This window comes from Marmota flaviventris, chromosome 1, assembly GCF_047511675.1.
Source record: "Marmota flaviventris isolate mMarFla1 chromosome 1, mMarFla1.hap1, whole genome shotgun sequence".
Taxonomy (NCBI): domain Eukaryota; kingdom Metazoa; phylum Chordata; class Mammalia; order Rodentia; family Sciuridae; genus Marmota; species Marmota flaviventris.
The window spans coordinates 75981978-76002599 of record NC_092498.1 but is presented as its reverse complement, the minus strand read 5'-3'; the positions used below and the strand labels follow the sequence as shown (position 1 = coordinate 76002599).

The 20622-nt window shown below is 31.8% G+C and overlaps 1 protein-coding gene across 1 annotated transcript in view; it reads left to right on the top strand.

Moving 5' to 3' along the window:
* Meox2 (mesenchyme homeobox 2) overlaps nucleotides 1-19985 on the top strand; it is a 64942-nt gene extending 44957 nt beyond the window's left edge. Inside the window, exons 2-3 of the mRNA XM_027932776.3 lie at nucleotides 5396-5568; nucleotides 18644-19985. Of these exons, the coding sequence (XP_027788577.1) occupies nucleotides 5396-5568; nucleotides 18644-18868 (398 nt within the window). The 3' untranslated portion in view covers nucleotides 18869-19985. The remainder of the gene's footprint in view (nucleotides 1-5395; nucleotides 5569-18643) is intronic.
* Nucleotides 19986-20622: the final 637 nt, after the last annotated feature.

Genomic DNA, 20622 nt, shown 5'->3' with positions numbered 1-20622 from the left:
CAAACAGTAGGGAATTAAAAGGAGTTATAGACTAAGTATCAGTTTTAAATTGACTAAACTTTCTATAACTGCCATTATAACAAAATTATGGACAAGAGAGAAGAAAGAAAAAAGAAAGCCTTTGTTATGATACTGGCCAGTCTATTTCAGGAATGCAATGCAAGGCCAAGTCAGGATCACCATGGACTCCAAGAAAGGGAGTAGACTTTAGAGACCTGGCTATTTAATTTTTATGTATATTATGAGGCATCTGTTTTGAAATTTGTCATATTCAATTAATGCTTAGTTTTAAAATTTGTATTAATTGAATAATAATCTTTTGCTATTTATCACATTCACTCTGTCTACCTTCACATACTTCACACACTCACAGAGAGAGAGACACATGTTTGAACCTGTCTTATTTCTTTTATTTTTTGGTAAATTTTAAATTTTCATATTTTATGATGCATTAATATTAAGGTATTTTTGGAAATCTTAATTCTTTTCCCTTCTAAAATGCAATCTGAAAATATATACATTTTATAAAGCATTTCAAATCTTCATACTTTCCCCCTTTAAATTGTGATTTTGTATTGCATGATTTGTTGTATAAGTTAGAAAATATAGTATTTTTAAGTAATATTGACAGAATACATTATACTAGAAGTTCATTAATCTCATTTTTCAGAATTAATTGCATTTATAATTTTTTAAGGAAGAAGTCAAAATTTTAAAATAAAAATGAAGCCTAACATATAAATGGTTTTAACCTATGTGCAGTTCATCTTTCAATATAGCTCACCAACTAAGAACTTTTTGGTCTTATTAAAAATAAATAGGATATTTTCTACAAATTCTTTGTTCAAAACATACAGTCTCTACCCAAATGTAATAAAACTGATCAAACTTCAGTTTCACTGAACTGAAATTCATCTGTTTTATTTTGTCCCTGAGAATATGTTACATAGTCCCACAAATAATTAAGAGAGTAGAGAGCAGGTAGGCCAGAGGTGGAAAGAGAACATCTACCAATGGACAGTCACTGGACCTATGGGAGAATAGTGAAACCTTAAAGATAACTGTCATTATGATAATTCACTTTAAAATCTGTGGAAGTTCCCTTTTTGTGATATGTAAATTTGGGTTGGCTTTATAAGAGAAACTGTTATCATGGATGTACATTTTAAAAATCAGAGGTACAAAAAGTAATGGGTGTTTTCAATGCTATTGTATTCTAGATCTAGCACAGTGGTTTTCAATTCCATTTTTTTCCACACTACACACCTCAGTATGTAATAGATGCATTTATTAGTAATAAGTAGTTCACTATGACTGTGATTCTCAAATCTGGAAAGTAGGTGATCAAGAGGATTTTAGCAGTCCTGAAGAAGATTATTTACTTTGAAGAAAAATGGAAAGGCTTAAATGTCTACTCATTAAAAACAAGTTGGATGAATGCCCATAGGAAGGAGGTAACTTCCTGTTCAAATGTGAAAATTGCTAGCATTTATAAGATTATTTTATAAATTTTCCTATGTACAGATGATTATTAGCTTTGTAAATAGCAGAATCTCTCTCATTGTGAATAGTCTACAAAACATTGATATAAGAAGTTGAAAAGATTAAAATATGCTTACTCTTAGTATTCATACATTCTTCAGGATATGAAACAAGAATTCATTTTAGAACAAGTTATATAGATGTTCCATTACATTTTAATGCTTTACAGACATAGGTAAATTATGTTCTTCATTTAACAAGTTAATAAAGTTTACCCAGAGTAGCCAAAAATACATTCAACCATACTTTATTCTCTTTTGTTAAAAAACATTCTGTGCCACGAGTGAACACACCAAGCCCTCACATCACTTGTCTTCCATAAAACATTATTGTCTTTTGGCGTCCTCTTGCACTAAGGGAAATAAAAAGTCACATGTGGAGAAGTTCTAAACTCTAGACAGAAATGATCCTTGGAGGGCAATTTTTATCCTCCACGGAAGTGTTGCAGACTTCTTCCATTAGCATAGTCCCAGGGAGCAAAAGGTCAGGGAACTGGGACTCCCAACCATACCTGAACACATAAGTCAACAATGGTGCACTCACAGGTGCATTAAAATACTGAGAGAGAGAAACAACAATTGCACTATTTTACCTTGGAATATACTGTACAGATAGTGACATTTTGTTTGTGGTTGTAGGGAAGAAAGGAAGGCAGTTCCCTAATTTCCCCCTCAACACCTACCATTTGGCATAGGATATGGGAGGCTGGCGAAAACGGAGGGTGCTTTGCCTCAGTTGAAACAGCTGGGAAACAGATGGAGGCTGATGTGAAATTTGCCAAAAGCTTTGTCTAAATTTCGCACCCATTTTCCACCAATGAATAGCTTGTCGGGTGATAACAGTAGAGGTCTTGGAATCAGCAAATGATAAACTTTGGAAACTTAAAACAAAATAGGTTAAATGGTTTAAGGTCCCAAGATTATGGGATACACAAGTCCAGAAATGCATTTCCAAATGCATGTTTCCAATAAAAGTGGGAGCATTCTGGGTGAAAACTGCAATAGAATCCTATACTAGGATAAAAGTGTCCACTGGATTCATCAACACTGGTGCTACCTCATCAATGTTGACATCCCTCTTAGGTGATACTGTCAGGAAGCACATACCCACTCCTTGTCATATTAATTGCAATTTCATGACTCCTGTGATTATTGTCAACGTAAGTGTGCAAAGCTCACTTCATTTTAGTCATTGGATTTCACTTCATAAGCAATTTTGGTTCGAACTCCAGGCATTCAGTAAATTGTTTTTGGATTTAAGTGTTGAGGTATAGCCAGATTTTTGTTTAAATCCAGTCACTGAATACATAAACCTCCTGTTGTATATTTCTAGCTGTAAGGAATGCATATTTAGATCTTTTACATGGACTGTCCTTCCAAGCACTGGTCCACGTTTGGTGTGTTTGTTTGTGTGTATGTGTGGTATTTATGAAGTACTTTTGAATATTGCAAAAGTTGGAGGAGATCAGTTTCAAAGAAACAAAAATAAATTCAAGTTAATAGGCTTTTCTCAATGTGAATTTGTTCATTCATGCTTACATAAGGGAATGTGCTAACCATGAATCATTCAAATTAAATTGCTCATGAGAAAAAATATGCTGGCTTTGCCTTCAGTTTCCAGAGCTGCTTAACTGAAGGGGAAAAGAGCATTGTCTCCACATAAAGAATAATCAGCCACAGATTTCAGGCAGAGTGGCTCCAAATTGGCAAAAGTTCTTTTTGCTCACGTGAGAACATAGATTCTTGTGAGAAGGACTTGTTATCAGAATATTCTATGCTGTGACTGACTTTCCAATCTGCCAGAACAGCCCATGGGAAAATAGGTTTTTTTTTTTTCAATCAATCATTTGGAAGACTTATCCACACAACCCCAATATAGCTAAATGCTCCAACAGTGTGGATGTTGGCAAATATGTAGCTTAAAACAGGTATGTGGTGGACTGCAGTTCCACTCAGAAGCAGCTAGGTTTGCATTTGTAAGCAGATCTACCTGAGAGCTCACACTTCAGGTATTATGTGACTCACCTGGTCCCAGTGGATTCTTATAAAATGAAATCAACCTCTGTGTGACATATCACAAAATACTTTTTGCAATAGAATAAAGCCCCACCTGCTTGCCAAGGTGGGGAGCCAGTCAACACAGAGGTAAGTGACAAGCCCAGAAATGTAGTCAGTGAATGATGAAGAATTTTAGACAGTGCCAGTGCACCAGTCAGTGAAACACACTGTGATCAGGCAGAGGAAAAGGAGTGCCCAGTGTGCCAAGATGTTGATGCAAATGACTGGGGCTGCTGCAGGGCCTCCACAACTGTACATCTGGTCAGCTCAGACTCTGCTAAAAGTCAAAACAGAAGTGTTTACATTAAAGTGCCTTGTCTAGCACGTTTCCATTATGCAGGGCCCTCTCCAGTTTAGACTTCCTCCAAGCAGACAGAAAGGAAAAGAAGACTGAAAAAAAAAATTGTTTTTGTACTTCTTGGCATAATTAAGCATCACTGGATGAAAAAACAAATGTAGTTTAAAAGATAATGTATAAACCATACCACATTATATTTGTCAATTAAAAATAATCAAAATGTCACTCTGTAACCTTTAGTTAAACATTTTTTTTCCTGAATCACTTCTCTTGTTTGGGCTCATAGAAGAGCTATTTGTACTCCCACCTGAGAAACGTTTTGCAGCTTGTGTGTACACGCTCAAAAAATCAAAAAACTTTGAAACCAGAAATAATTTTGATGAAAGCTCTAGCATTTCCTTTATCTTGATTATGTTGATATTTCACTGAAGAAAAAGGGAACTTGATTTACTAGAGCTGAGTATGATTACTTCTTACTTGGTATATGCAGGATTTTTTTTTCCATTATAAACACATTCTGTTCTTCAGTGTATTAAGAATGTCTTCTAACTTACATCTCAATAATATTATAAGGATAGATTAAATTAAATGCTATATGTTAATTATGTCTTGATCCCTCAAGAAAAAAGTTGGAATCAGATACTTCAAATTATGATTGTTATTTTTACATGGCCTTATAAGATTTGATGTTGTGGATAGTTGATGCTAGATGTTGTGCAGCTTATGTTTACCATTTATACAACAAAAATGTATTTTAAAACTCTGCTCATCTTTTAAGTTACATGAACCCAATTTTATTTATGAGTTCCACATTGAACTAAATATGCTACCCAATAAAAGAAGAGCATGGCTATTGTCAAGGCCATACTTACATAGCAATAAAAAGGCCAATAAGTACACGTATACTTTTACGTATGCTCAGGCTGAAAACTCAAAGTCCTCAAATGTCAATGTTCTAACATTAAAAAAAATTAATTATTTACTTATTCTCTCTCTCTCTCTTAAAAAACAAAAAAACAACAACCCTACCAGTCTAGAATCCAAATGCTCAAATAGCCCATTTGTTAAACATTTTGTTGCTAAAATATTCACATAATAAGTTGCTACTTTTTTTTTTCAGGATTCTGTATTCAATCTTATTTAGCTGTAAATATTATTTGTTAAGGCAAATTAGAGTTGTTTTCTGGCGAGTCTTTGGCTTATTTTGTTATAATAATACCATATTATGAGCAGTCAAAAATTCTTTTCATATTTTGAAAGAAGAAAATAAAATACTCCCCCAAACAGGCTATGAATTACTGGTAGATTGAAACAAAACAAAACAAAACAAGAAATGTTTCTTGCTCTGTTAATATGAGATCAATCTTACTGTCTTTGCTCTCTGTTTGCCCCTTGTTCAGCTCAATACTTGGAAGTTCCTCAATAACAATAAATGATACGATGACAGTGAATGCATTAGCAGTAATCCTCTTTTTCTTTTTTTTTTTTTTAATTCTAGATTCCCAGGAAGGCAATTACAAGTCAGAAGTCAACAGCAAACCCAGGAAGGAAAGGACGGCTTTTACCAAAGAGCAAATCAGAGAACTTGAAGCAGAATTTGCCCATCATAATTATTTGACCAGACTGAGGCGATATGAGATAGCCGTGAATCTAGATCTTACTGAAAGACAGGTAATGCTGGACATTGTCATCACATGAGCTTTTTAATTGCTTTGGGTCAACAATCTTTTGCCATTTTTGAAATACTTAGATCTTTGATTCTTAAATACCAATTTGGAAGACTGGTGTACTATTCCATGATGAAGATTTTGTTCAGAAAAATGACAAAATCAAAGAAAATAAAGTGTTATTTAAAAAAACATAATGTAGTTTAGAAAGAATCCTTTATTCTGTTATGATAGCCTTCCTTATTTTTTATTTAAATGTATTAGTTATTTTACATAATGATGGCATATGGTAAGGGATTTTTGTATGCTTATATTTAAAAATCTTCTTATTTGGAATATAAAAGTTAGTAACCCCACGTTAGTTTCCTGTACTGCGTAGGATAGTGCATGCATGTTGCAGTGACTTATTAACCCTCAAATCTCATTGTTTTAACTTTAAAATTTTTTCATTATTTGTTTATTCTTTCTAAAATCTCTACCAGTGCAGTATCCCAAATACTCACTCACAGGCCCAATCTGACTCTCTGGAGTCTCAACATGTGGTGTCCCTGGTCACCACAGGAGGTAAGGAAGAGTGGAAGTTCATGCACTGACCTCTGAATGTTTTCACCTGGAAGTGACCCATGTCACTTCCATTTACACTCTAATGTTCAAGAATAGTTAAATGATGCAGCCTTGGTAGAGAAAGCCTGGGAAATAATGGAAGGCCGGGGCACATAGATCATTGGTAATTATTTCTGTCTCATTATTCAAAATATATTTGTAATTGTACTGGTGTCACTAATTCAAAATTCTGGTACCCACTTGAAGAACACTTTTAAATTATTAATGATCTGTGGACTTCAATTAAAAAGGCATAAATAATATTTTTAATTAAATTACTCTTCGGGTTCTTTTTTGGATTTTTGTGTTTTTCTGTTCTTTTTTTGTGCTTTTTTCCTTATTTTTTTGCATCAACGCTCACAGAGTACTTCTTGTACTGATTCTGATTCGTGCTGAAAGAATCTAGCCTACTGTTGGTGAACAGTTACTCATCTTTACAAAAACATTCTTGAAAGGAAATGCAAACATCTTTAGGGACAGTGTGATTATGATTGGCACTCAGGGTTAGAATTTCATTTCCTCTTTCACTGTACATACCTCCTCCAGGGGTCCCACTGGAACCAAGGAAATAGCAATAGGGTGTGGACAAATGAATACATAGTTTATGAGAGCAAGTTATTTTATCCAATTTCTTAAATCATCTTCTTTCTGTGAATTTTCAAATTTCAGCTTTGGTAGGTTATTTCTGGATTGTGGAAATATACAGAGGGACACTTTTATGTGGTTTTATTTATTGGCAGCTTATATTTTATTAAATATTTTGACTGGTACCTAAGTTATGGAACATATTTCCTTCCGTTGAATTTCACATACAAAGTTCCTTCTATAATTGTAGAGCATTTGGCACACTGGAAAGCAGGATCCAAAATCTACATCATCAGACTCTCTTTTATTTCTACTTATTTATTTTTTAAATGGTAACAGGAAAATAAAGGGGAGGCTGGTTTACACATTAATGCCCTTCTGTAAGACAGTGAACTCCAGGAAATATAACCATGTTTTATAGAATATAAGAAGGAAATAAGAAACTAGAATTTACTTTCAATTTACAGAAACAACAAATGTGGTATGTGCTGTTAGCCAAGAGCAAAGTCAAGATTCTGTGTTTACTATTCCAAGATGTTTTATGGTTATCTTCCATCATTTGGTCACAGAACAGAAGTTTTGCTTTTGTCTAAGAATAATTTCTTTTTTAGAAGCAGTTCTATAAGAAATCTGGCTTGAGGATTTGAAGGTATTTTGGACAGTTCTTCTTCTTAATTGACTTGACATGTTTGGGAAAGTTATAAGCAAAAATGTTATATATATATATATATATATATATATATATATATATATATATATATATATACACACACACACACACACACACACACATATATATATACACATGCATACCCGATTTTAATCAATTTTTTACTTAAAATAATAATTTGTTAGTTAGCCTTAGTTTTATGACCAACCACCCCAAACATTAGTGGCTTCAAACAATAACCAACATTGAGTTTGCTCAGAATTCTGGGGATGAGAGTTTTGGTTGGGTTTGTCAGACTTTCACAGATCTATCATGGAGCTGCATGCAACTGTCAGTTACTAAAAGCTGTTTGGGCCCTCTGTTTGGACTGCTAGTCTCTTTTGCATATGGTTTTGTCTTCAAATAGGCTGGCCTGGTATTCTTCAGTGAGTAGTAGGACTATCCCTAGGACCACTGAGAATGAAAACTCCAACATGAGGGGCTTTTTCAGTTTCTGTTCATATCATATTTAGTAACGTTCCATTGTTTAAAGCAAATCATCTCACATTAAGTGTCAATGTAGGAGTCACTAGAAACCATTCCTGAAATAATCTAACTGGCTACCAAGAAACAAAAAGTTGAGAAAAATTAAGTTCCAAAGGATTGAAAATTTGATATTGTGCAGAAGATAATTTTTAATTTCATAAGTTTACATTTGCAGTTTTACACATTAATGTGAAAAGATGATATACACATATGAAATCTAAACTCCTAATCAAGATTAAGTCTTTAGAGGATGTGTGGATTGATAAGAAAAAAAACCTAAATTTTAATGAAAAATAATCTGAATGAAAATCCAAGATTTGCCACTTGGAACTGTGCATTCTCAGAGAAGTGACAATCTCCTTGAGGCACAGAATTAAAACTAAAATTTCCTGTTCTTTTCTCTACTCAGATTTATATATGTCACGATGGATATGAAAAAAAAAATGTTTAACATAAACATGAAAACAGAACTATCACCCAGAGGGGAAATAACTTTGCTATGCAAGACATGTTGAATTAATTCACTTGTAATACAAATATTTGTTGAGCTGGTGCTAGAAGTAAAATTTAGTCAAAATAAGCTAGAGAAGAAAACACTAGAATGCACAGAAGAGACAACAAATTGAACAAGCAGTAACAATTAGGATGAGTGCTGAACGTCATCAAAGAGGGCTGAATGGAAAAATATTCCTTATTATGTCAAATATTAGTTTTACTAACATATTATTCCATATTTCTGTATTCATAAAGTAATTTAAATTAGAATCTTAAAGCTTTATTTTTATTTTCTGGGCTACATATTGCTGTGCTGAGCTTATCTAAAAATATATGGCGTGCTTCAACCATTAATATTGCTGTTTTAAGTATTCTATTTTTAGCAGACAAAAAATAAAAGTTGTACATATTAATGGGGAACCATGTAATATTTGATGCATTTATTTATCATTTATCTATCTATCTATATATTTATTTATTTATCACTTATTTATGGTGAAAACTTACAAATTTTTCTTCTAGCTTTTTGAAATGTACATTACATAACTGTAGTGTACAGTTACCATACTGTGCAACAGTACCTCAAAGTCTCTTGCTTGTATATAATTGTATCTCTAATTTTGCTGTTCTTGAACATTCAAAGGCAAATTCCTCCAAAATGCCAGGTGTTTCACCCAGTGAAATATCTTCTTTTTGTTTTTTGGAGGTTGGGCTTCTAAAGTTATAGTAATTGAATTATAAAATAAATTGTTTTAAATATATCTTCTTTAAATTGGGGTACAGCTTGTCTTACTCCATTGGGGCTACTATAATAAAATGCTATAATATATAATGTATTACATATAATATTATATTGTATATAATAGTATTATATGTTATATCATAATATGATGATTATATGAATAATATTATAAATGTTATAATTGTTATGAATATTCTAATAATTTTATACAATATAATGATATAATTATTAATGTAATATAATATTATAATTATTATAAATATTCCAATTTTAATTATAGAATTATAATAACATATGATTTTATAACAAAATAATTATATAAAGCATAATACTGGCTTACACACATTAGAAATTTTTAAAGGTCTAGAGGGTGGAAAGTCCAAGATTAAGAAAGGCACTTGCAAGTTCAGTGTCTGGTGAGGGACTGCTTCTGCATAGATGGTTCTCTTTTTATTCTAACTTCACATGGTTCATGGGGCTAGATAGCTATCTGAAGTCTCCTTTATAAGGGTGATAATCCAGTAATAAGTGATCTTCTCTGAAGATCTAATCATCTTCCAAAGACCGTGTTCCTAATGCCATCACCTTGAAAGTTAGGATGTAAACATAGGAATTTTTGTGCAACAAACATCCAGACCATAATACAGCTATTCCATTATTTTTATTTTGTTCTCATATCATAAATGCTTATCTGTGTAATCCATATCTTGGCCCCATATATTCCTTAAAGCAAGTTCATATATGATTTTCACATGTAAACTGTTTTGACAATAAATGTATATCCTTTTAGTCATTTTGCAAGATTTATTTTTCCACACCTTAAAACAATATGAAATTTAGTAAAGTAAATTAAATATACGCACCAAAAAATATTAAATCTAATTTACATTGTTCAGTGTCTCTTAGTGTTAGTAGTATTCTTTAAAATATTTTTCTTGACTGATGGAACTTTCATGTTGAAATGAAGTGACAGAAGTCATATATATATATATATATATATATATATATATATATATATATATACACACACACACACACACACACACACACACACACCATGTAAAGGGGAAAAAACAACACATATTAAATGATCTAAATCTATAGGAGAATGTTTCAGAGAAATAATTTTCTCCAGTATGAAAACTTACTTTATAACCTGAACTGGTTTTTAACATACTTTCATGTAAAAGTTTTATGTGATTGCCTATAAAACATGTATTCCTACAAGCTATAAATTATTTGTAGCTACCCCTGATTCATTTATATCATGATCAGTACACCTGCCACACATTTTATGATAGACCACATTTATGTCATTATAAAGATATGTAATAATGATCAGGTGTTCTTTTATAAAAGTCATATACGTTAAAACCTTACATATCATTCAAACTTGAATTTTCCAATTCCCATCTGAAGAACAGTAATAAAATCTCATGAAGGAGTCAAACTCAGATTTGTGTCTTCCATAATGCAATGTCAAGGAGTCTATAATTCTTTTTTTATAATCTATAATTCTCTTTGAACATCATTTGGCCCAAAAAGAAGGAAAAGGGAGGGTTTTCCTAATTCCCTGCTAGCAAATAGGTATGAAAGAAAATTATTTTATGTTAGATGAAAAGAGAGACCCTAAGAAAATGGTTAAATGTTTAATCATACAAAACTCTTTTGTTGTTTTATGGGTTAGGAATCACTCCAGTAGTCTGTTAGTGTCTACCACGCTGTTTCCACTTGACAACATATTCTCACATAGTCTTTACAATAAATGACAAATAATCTCTAATTGTCAGGGTAATTTAGAACTTTTTGCAGAGCCAGTCAATCTAAAAGGCCTCTTCTCACAAGTATTTTTAAGTTAGGCAAAAATTTTATTTTTTCTATTCAGAAAATTTTGGAGAAAGCTCCTGTTGGATTTTTAATATCTCATAGTGGAAGGAAGGAAGACAGCAGCTGCATGAGAGTACACATAGACTGGTAAAATGGACGTTTTCATAGAGTTAAGGCTGCCAAATATAGAAGCAGTATGAGATTCTTCTACTTTATAAAACATTCTCACAGAGCTAATCAAAGGCTCCATGTTGTAGATTTGTAAACTAGCTTAAATTACTGAAATAAACAGACTGATTCAGGATACCTATTCCAAAATCAATGGAAAAATATCACCTTGTTGGATAAGATTTCACTAGTAGAAATGAGAGACATCATATTTTGTTTGTTACCCAAAAATTGTTAAATGGCCTAATGCCAAGGATTTTCAAAATAGCCATTCATTTTTTGGATGTCTAGAGGAGATTTTTTTTGTGTGTGTGTATGCCAAGTGTCTAGTAGTTTTTCCTTTTGCTCCAACATGTTTTTACATAGTCCTTCTTCTTCACAGGTTTATTTCTATACATTTATATGAATACACTGTGTCATTAATTTATTGTCTCCATGACCAGACATATTGTTGATTCAAGTTAATCCAAGAATATCTGTGTAGTCAATGATTTAGAATATTCTTTCCTTTCTTTACAGCAGTATTTAACAGTTACCTGGAGTATTATTAAGGTGTTTTCCTTGCTTAACTCATGGTGTTCCAGATATTTAGAAAGGTTAAATCTGATTTGACTCCAACTGGAGAAATAAGCTTAGCATAAGTTGGAGGGGATAATAGTGGTGTAAGAGAAAGAGTCTTAGTTTGGGATGAGAGATATTTCTGATAATTCTGTTTTTTTTAATAACTAATATATATCAATGTTATGGATGGACCCTAAGAGCAAAACTCAAAATTACCTTTGATTCAGAAAAAAATAGGATATATGAGAGGTAACTTAAAAAAGATCAGTAATAAAGCAAAATCTACACAGAGTTAATCAATGTTTCAACCCTTTCCTAAATCCGAAATATTATGTGTAAAAGACTAAGAAATAAGCAGTTGATCCCTAGTCATTTACAAATTAAATATGCATATTGGAAATAATATGGAAAAAGAAACCTGAGTAAAATAAGATCCTAAGTTATTGAACTGCACTTGAGAATATATAATCCATTTTCTTTTAAAATGTTATTGTTTTCCTCCTTGGATAGATGATATACATACAGAAAGCCATGCACATATACATACAAATATACATACCTGCGTATACATACGCAAGAATTTATTTATATATAATATATATCTGTACATATGAACCTTTCAAATAAATAAAAAATAATCAACAATACTTTTCAAATAAAAGCTCATTTATTTGAAAAGCTCATATATACCGATATATAGTATATATGTGAATATATTCTCACATACATATACACAGGTATGTATATGTGTGTGTGTGTGTGTGTGTGTATATATATATATATATATATATATATATATGGCTTTCTATATGTCTGTCATTATCCAAGGAGAAAATTTGTAAATGATTAGGGATCAGTGGATTATATATTGAGAAGCTAGTGTGAATTTTATGTTGCCTTTAATTTTAACAAGATTTTTCCTATTATCTTCACAAGTATATAGAGAAGTACATGCAAATGTTCTGTGACATCTATAAAATAATAAATCCAGGTCTAAAAGAACTGGCAATTTCTGGAGACTTGGCAATAAAATACTTTCTATCAATCTTCATTCTCCATATCCCCATGACTCCTCATATAAAAACTCAGAAGTACCTTTAATTTAGAATAGATTTTGAACTTTTAATTCCTTTATCAGTTTTAATTTTTATTTTTGTAGTTGTAATTTTGTATTTTTGTATATATGCAATTATTTATTTGATTTGTGACTTTTTCCTGGCTTTCGAAATTATTGACTATTTTTGAGAATCAGTGTGTATGAATATGATAGTAATAATTGTCTTTATAAATTTGTTTAGTAATTCAAATATAGAAGAAAAGTGTCTAGTTTTGATATTTTCACTCAATTTGCTAGTCATTTACTTATGATATTCTTGGGTAAACAATATTTCACTTATACTAATTGAAAGATGTATAAAAAGTAAGGTTAGGAGTAATGAAATTACACTGTTATTTGATATTAATGAAATAGGCCCTGTGAGTTGAATTTCATCAACTGTGACAGAAAGAGGAATAATTACTAGCATTTTCTATCAATCCTCTAACAATTTTTGTTCATCATGTGAATGCTACTTTAAATTCTTTTTTTTTTTGAAAAAAGAATGAGATCCATAATATTAACATGTAATAATGTCCATATAAGACTAAAATTAATTATAGAGAATTCCATTTGTGGCCTCCCACAAAAGAGTTTCCATTCAGTATATGACTTGCCTATAGCTAATGTGTATTGTTTGCTTAAAAACATGAGAAATAGTTAAGCAAATCAGTGAGACCCTGTCTCTAAAATAAAATACCAAATAAGGTTGGGGATGTGGCTCAGTGGTGGATTGCCCCTGAGTTCAATCCCCGCACCATCCCCACCCCACCAGCCACAAAACACTCAAAATACCAAACTTTTACTATTCACTAAATTAGTGAGCCTGTTCATAAGAACTATAAATAGAGAGAAAAGAGGCTTCAGAACTGAAAGTTATAGAGGCAGGAAAATGCTGTCATCGATGTTGTGCTATAATGGAGGACAATGGTGAGACGCATCACCACAATGGAGAATTCACTGGGCAGCATGAAACTTGTCCTAACTCCCCTCTCCACCCCACCGCCAAAACATACCAAAAAGCACAATATATTCCAACCAAGTATACTGCTGTAGAAACAGCAGAGTCCACTAGGAGCTACAACATGCTTCTTAGAAGTAGCTGAAGGATTTCTTCTAATCAGATATAAATTTATTCAAATAGACAGGGCAGAGGCTTTCTTTCCTTAATTTCTTGTACGTAACATAAAGCATTTGTGATTCTAATTTCTCAGTTCCACTACTGACTTTGCCACTGAATTATCTGGGAGGGTCTTTCTTGTGCCTATTTAGAGTGGGTTTACTAGATAACTGCCATGAACAAATTTAATCACCGAGGATGTAATCATTAAATCTGAAAATTTTGTTTAATTATTCTTTGCATGTTTTCACATCTTAAAGATGTTAATAAATATTTGTTAGACAGTGTCTACAATATTTCAAGATAAAAATGGAAACAGTTGGAATATTAAATCTATGAATTCCAGATGTTTGGAAATAACTGGATATGTCACTGAAATTTTCAGTTTTCATCCAGATGTTTGGTGTTATGTCTATTTGTTCTTTCAAAAGGCAGACATTTATGGTATTACATAAATATGGGTTAGAGCATTATATAGGTAGAAATTTCTAAAAACCTATTTTCCTCTGGATAACAGTAAATTGTGTGATAGTACAGTTTTATATTTAATTATTGTTTTTGTGATATATTTTGAAACCTAAGAAAACAGGTATAAATTTATATATAGGATAGTAGAGGATAGGAAAGGCAGCAGAATACAACAGACACTAGTATGGCAACATGTAAATCAGTGGATGTGTAACTGATATGATTCTGCAATCTGTATACGGGGTAAAAATGGGAGTTCATAACCCACTTGAATCAAAGTGTGAAATATGATATGTCAAGAACTATGTAATGTTTTGAACAACCAACAATAAAAAATTTTAAAAAAAGATTAAAAAAATAAAATAAAATAGGTAAAAAAAAGAGAAAGCTGTAATATAAATGACTAAATCAGTTAAATAAAGATCTAAATCAATAGTTCACCAATGGCAACAATAATACTCCTTCACAATATTTTTGTGAGAGACAAAAATATTTTTTTCTGAATTCTCTCATCATTCAAGCAAATTAACAACAGAAAAAATATTTTGGCTGCCTTTTTCTGTAAAAAAGAGTCAAGATAGGATTAAATATTTTTGTACTTAATTAAAGAGTAGTTTGATCACACAGGCATTGTAAACACTAAATAGTTTGTTGACTACAGGAGAAACGAGACATAATAAAAAAATGTTCTGGAAATTAAAGTCTGGAATTTTACACTTTAAGTATTAGCTATCATGACAATAAGCTATTATACATTTTAGTTATTTTTTGTTATGAAGATTTTGTTGAAAAATTATGTGCCCACAGAGCTATAATAGAATATAAGGTTTGGTTTATACTGCTGTGATTTCATGAAAATAAAATAACATTTCTTATTACTCAGATTTTGGGATGGAGGCTTTAATTTAACCATCCTATATGACAAAACACAATTTATATGGGATCTTACATTAGATTTATGCTTGAAAAAAAATATTATTAAAAATACCCTTATGTCTCACTACCCCATCCACTGTAATTCATGAATCTATTGTATGAAATATGATATGTCAATAGCTTTATAATGTTTTGAACAACCAATAAAAAAAATAAATTAAAAAACAACAAAAAAATACCCTTATGTGTCTTGTAAGTTCTAGAATAGTTGTATAACAGAAGATACAATTGACTTGAAGCACAAACAAAACAATCATAGTTCACAAAATTCATGTATCATGATCAAAGATTTCAATTTTGAGTTTCAATTATATATAAAATACTTAGTTGTATATGAAATATTTGATAATAATTTCCAAGCACCTAGTGTTCTACCCTGGGTACTAGGGTAGAGAAATTCAAGCAAATTAATAACAGATTAATAACATCCTGTGAGCTCAGAAGGCTCACAGGATGCCAAGAACTTCAACAGCATGCGATTCCCAGAGAAAAGGAATCCCTTTCTACAATTATGTGGCAACAGCAGTGTGGGGCACGGAGAGGAGTGGTAGAGCTCTCTGCCGTATCGTGGAGCCCTGAGAGAATCTCCTAGCAAGATGTGCCAGTGACACCAATTACAACAGCAGCAGTTCAAGAATATTCTGTAAAATCTGGAGCTACCAATTATACATCTCAGTATATACCTAATGCCTCCTATACAACCAGCTAAGTACCTGTTATGAAGTTTCCCTTTTCTTAACAGTATGAATTCCTTAAGTGCAGGACTATGTTTTATTTTATTGTATGAAATGTAAATTTTAATAGAAAGCATTAGAATACTTAATTTTTAAAAAAATGAAATGTAAAGTACCTGGAAATTATGCTTTTGTCCATTTTAAAATCAAGAACAAAAAAAACCTACCCTTTTTAAAAAAATTTCAGCCAATGAAGCAGGATTCAAGAAGTGATACTAAATTAAAATATAACATTTTTATCTACAAATCTAATGTGATATTATTATAAATTCTATTTATAAATCTACTGTGCTATTATTCTAGAAGCAATATTGATTTATATTTTGGAGTACTTTTATTGCTAATACTACATTGCTAATATGGAAATGTGGGATTTTTTTTCAAAAAAAGAAAAATTCCTTGCCTATTTTAGTTCATCTCATTATTTTATAATATATTGGATAATAAATCTGGGTGCCATGACTTCTAGAGATCTTCACCATTCCTTCCATTTCTGGAAGATGAGTCTATTATGTGATTGCTGCTGTTTTTGTCCCATTACTAACTTCATAGAGTTCCAATATTCAATATATAATCTCACCCTTAAAGAAAATAGTATAAGGAATTAGAATTAAGATGTATCATCAAATGCTTTCACCTGCACATATATATCCATATATATATATATATATATATGGATATATATGTGCAGGTGATATATATATATATATATATATATATATATATATATATATATATATTAACATATTTACATGTGCATATCTATGTGTGTATAAATGTATATATAAACATCTCTCTCTGTGTATGTATATGTATGTGTATATATATATATATATATATATATATATATATCATGGAAAACCATGAAATCTCTCAGTCTATTTTTGTTTTTAAAGGTACAATTCCACATGGTAGACAGAAAACACAAAGTAGACCAAAGTATTTCTAAAATCAATACGACACTCTTACTCTTTCTCATTTAAACTTGCACATTTTATACTGGTATTACAGAATTACTATACTCTTTATCCTAGAAAAGGAAATAAGTGCAGAATTTAAGAGATCTATTCCTCTTATTCTGCAAAGATTATTTTGACTGACTGTTCAACTTTTGGTGACAGTGATGATGATGGCAATGACTTATGTGTTTCTTCCATCTGGAATTGTTGATGGAGAAAATCTCCCTACTGAGAATCTTGAAGGGCTCATTATTCCAGTATTACAAATATGAAAATTGAGGCAGAGAGAAGTATAATTTTCTCAAATTCACACAAAAACTCAGAAGTGAAGCCAAAAGTAGGACCCAGCTCATGTGGAACAGATCTAACGCAACATGCAATGTCAAGCTTGCAAAGGTAATTAAACTGAGTAGTATAATTACCTAAATTATAGCACAGGAAAATTCAGTGTCATATTTACAAACCTAATTATATCAAGTATGAGAATTACCTGAATGATAGTAATCATATGGATGGAGTTCACATACTTTATATGCTTTATTTAAAAAAAAAAACTAAATATTTTAAAAATAGCAGTTTGAAATATAGCAGGACCCAAAGTGGGGAAAAAGCCCCAGAATCTGGAACAAAACAAGTCCCTGGGTTAGATCTTGCTAAGACATTTTCCATCTGCATAATCTTAGGCAACTCATTTAACCTTTGTCTCAACTTCCTCATCTGTAAAATAAAAATAATGCTATATTATACAGAAAAGTAGTAGAAATAATGCAACTATCAGTACAGGTATGACACCTATATCCAAGTAGGGATAAATAAAAGGCAACTACTGAGACTTTTGGTTAGGGGTAGTAATCATATGTGAACACTCACCAACCAGTTGTTTTAGTTTTTGCGGTACTAAGGATTGAACTCAGGACCTTGCACATATCAGGCAAGTGAGTTACTACTGAGGTATACCATCAAGTCCTTCCATCAGTTAGCTTTTAATCAGTCTGTCTTACTGTATTTTCTTATCCATTGTTGTCAAATGGATTCATATATGTATGGGAAATACATAATGCATTCTTTCAATTATGGCCCCAAATGAAACCAACAAAAGTCCAGATTGAGAAATGTCTCAGTTCAATATTTCATCCAAATAGCACTTCTAATGGCATAGAAAGGCCTTTCAGACAGCTTCTTTGTAGTTCCCCAAGCATGTTTTAAACTGACTTAGGAATTGACACATAGATGACAAGGCAAAGAAGTACTTGGGAAGGTGGGTAAACTTTGACTAGACAAATATAGAAATTCTTTAGAGAATCAATCTTGTTGGATGAGCTTTCATGATAGAGTTCTTTCTCATCTGTTTATATCTTTATTATGTATATTGAAAAATATGAAGCACAGTTGTTGGCACATTCTGAGAGCTTGAGAAATATTACTCTGGCCTTACAACATGATTAAATTCAATGTTGAATCATTTTTATCACTACTGTTTTATGGAGGTCTGGTATAGACCTTTGAAGCACTGTTTTTTCATCAATGCCCAAAAAAGAGATCAACGTGTCATTTTAACTCTCTTTATGTTGTTTCCTTTCCTGCTTCAAGGTGAAAGTGTGGTTTCAGAACAGGAGAATGAAGTGGAAGAGGGTAAAAGGAGGACAACAAGGAGCTGCAGCTCGAGAAAAGGAACTGGTGAACGTGAAAAAAGGAACACTTCTCCCGTCAGAGCTTTCAGGAATTGGTGCGGCAACCCTCCAGCAGACAGGGGACTCGCTAGCAAATGAAGACAGTCATGATAGTGATCACAGCTCAGAGCACGCACACTTATGATCCACATAGAGAGGACCAGCTCCATTCTCAGGAAAGAAATGTTGTGATGGCAAGCCTTACCCAAACATCGTTTACACAGAGAGGACTATGGCAGTGGTGTTTAATATTAAGTTCAGGCATTGCAAGTTTGTTTCATGATTTATAGAGAGTTTACACTAAGGGCCACTTATTGAGGATGCTTCCACAGTGAAGATGAAAAAGGTGGACTTGCTTTGAATATTGCATATATGTTTGGTCGTCATATGTATGACAGTGAGCAGGTGTGGGTTTGCTTTTGCTTGCACTGAAAAGTAAATTGCTATCAAGAGCAAACTATGAGACGTTTTTATTCAAGATGCCTGCAGAGTGAAGATCTGAAGATGAACTTGCTTTGAACATTCCAAATGTACAAGGTCATTTTTGTGACAGTGGGCAGGTATTTGCTTTTGCTTGCACTGATAATTAAATTGCTATCAAGAAAAATCATGAAGTATTTTATCCTGAACAGCCACAGTGCCTGAAATCACCAAGTGGATAAAACATGTATTTTAACTCTGTATATATTACCCTTAAGTCATTTTCCTGTCTTCACTAATTTTAGCAATGCATTCATATTAGCTGCTGAAAATAGCCACTCACATTGAAAACCAGAACCAGCTTCTTGTATGTTTTATACATTTCGTCATTCAGAGACTATCAGTATATGCTTACTTGTGTTCAAGTAGAAAAAAATATGGTAGAGTCTGATAGGACATATTCCTGTACCACAGACAAAACAAATCTTATGTTGCATCTACTATCAACTGCTGCTAATACATTATTTTAAAACTTGCCTTGCTCCTCAACTCTTCCTATCTTATAGCTTGAAAAAATTTTAGGATCATAGGCAAATCAGTTACCTTGCAGAGGGAGCTTTGTATGGCAGACATTGTCTGATTTTATTTCTATACCATTTTAGTTGTTATTAATATGATTTAATGAATAAGGAAAAGTTTTCTTCTTGATTGGAAGTGGTGTTAAACATGATGAAAAACAAAATTCTGAATGTCTTCAAATTTAATTCCATAAAATATATTATTTTTTCATATGTGATGTATTCAAGCAGAACAACTTTTGTATTTTGTAAAAAAAAAAAGTGTTTAATAAATGATCCTTTGTAAATAATGTTGGCCTCCCTACTGTGATTTCTTAAATATTTAGAAATTTTCATTTCAATGTCTAAGAAAGACTCAAATTCATCTCTTAAGTAAACTCACATGATCAAAATTTATGTCACTTACATTTTTCATTTCTGAATATTTTTATTATGATGGGGAAAATTAATTTTGGATAATCAAAAAACATCTAAGAATAGGCATATTTAATAAGAGATTTCCCTACTTTAAGGAAATAAAATTATTTATATGATTTTGAATTGAAAAGTAGAAGAAAAAGTGAAAATCAGCACAATGAAGTAAATAGTCATATTTTAATAGCTTAATATAATAAATTTGATGTAATCTAATAGTTGTTTTTATTATTTTTTTATATATTTTTCCAGTGTTGGGGGTCAAATGCAAAACCTCATACACGTTAGGGAAGTGATCTATTAGTAAGCTACTGTCCCAGTCTGCCTGTAGTTGTTTTAAAGCCAGAATATTTAGTATTTGATATAAAATATAAACCAAATAATCTAAGGAGAATTCTCTGTCCTAATGGATATTACTGATACAAGTAAAGGATTATTAACACATTTTGTGTCATGCATGATTGCACAAGCATTGGATGCCAAAGTT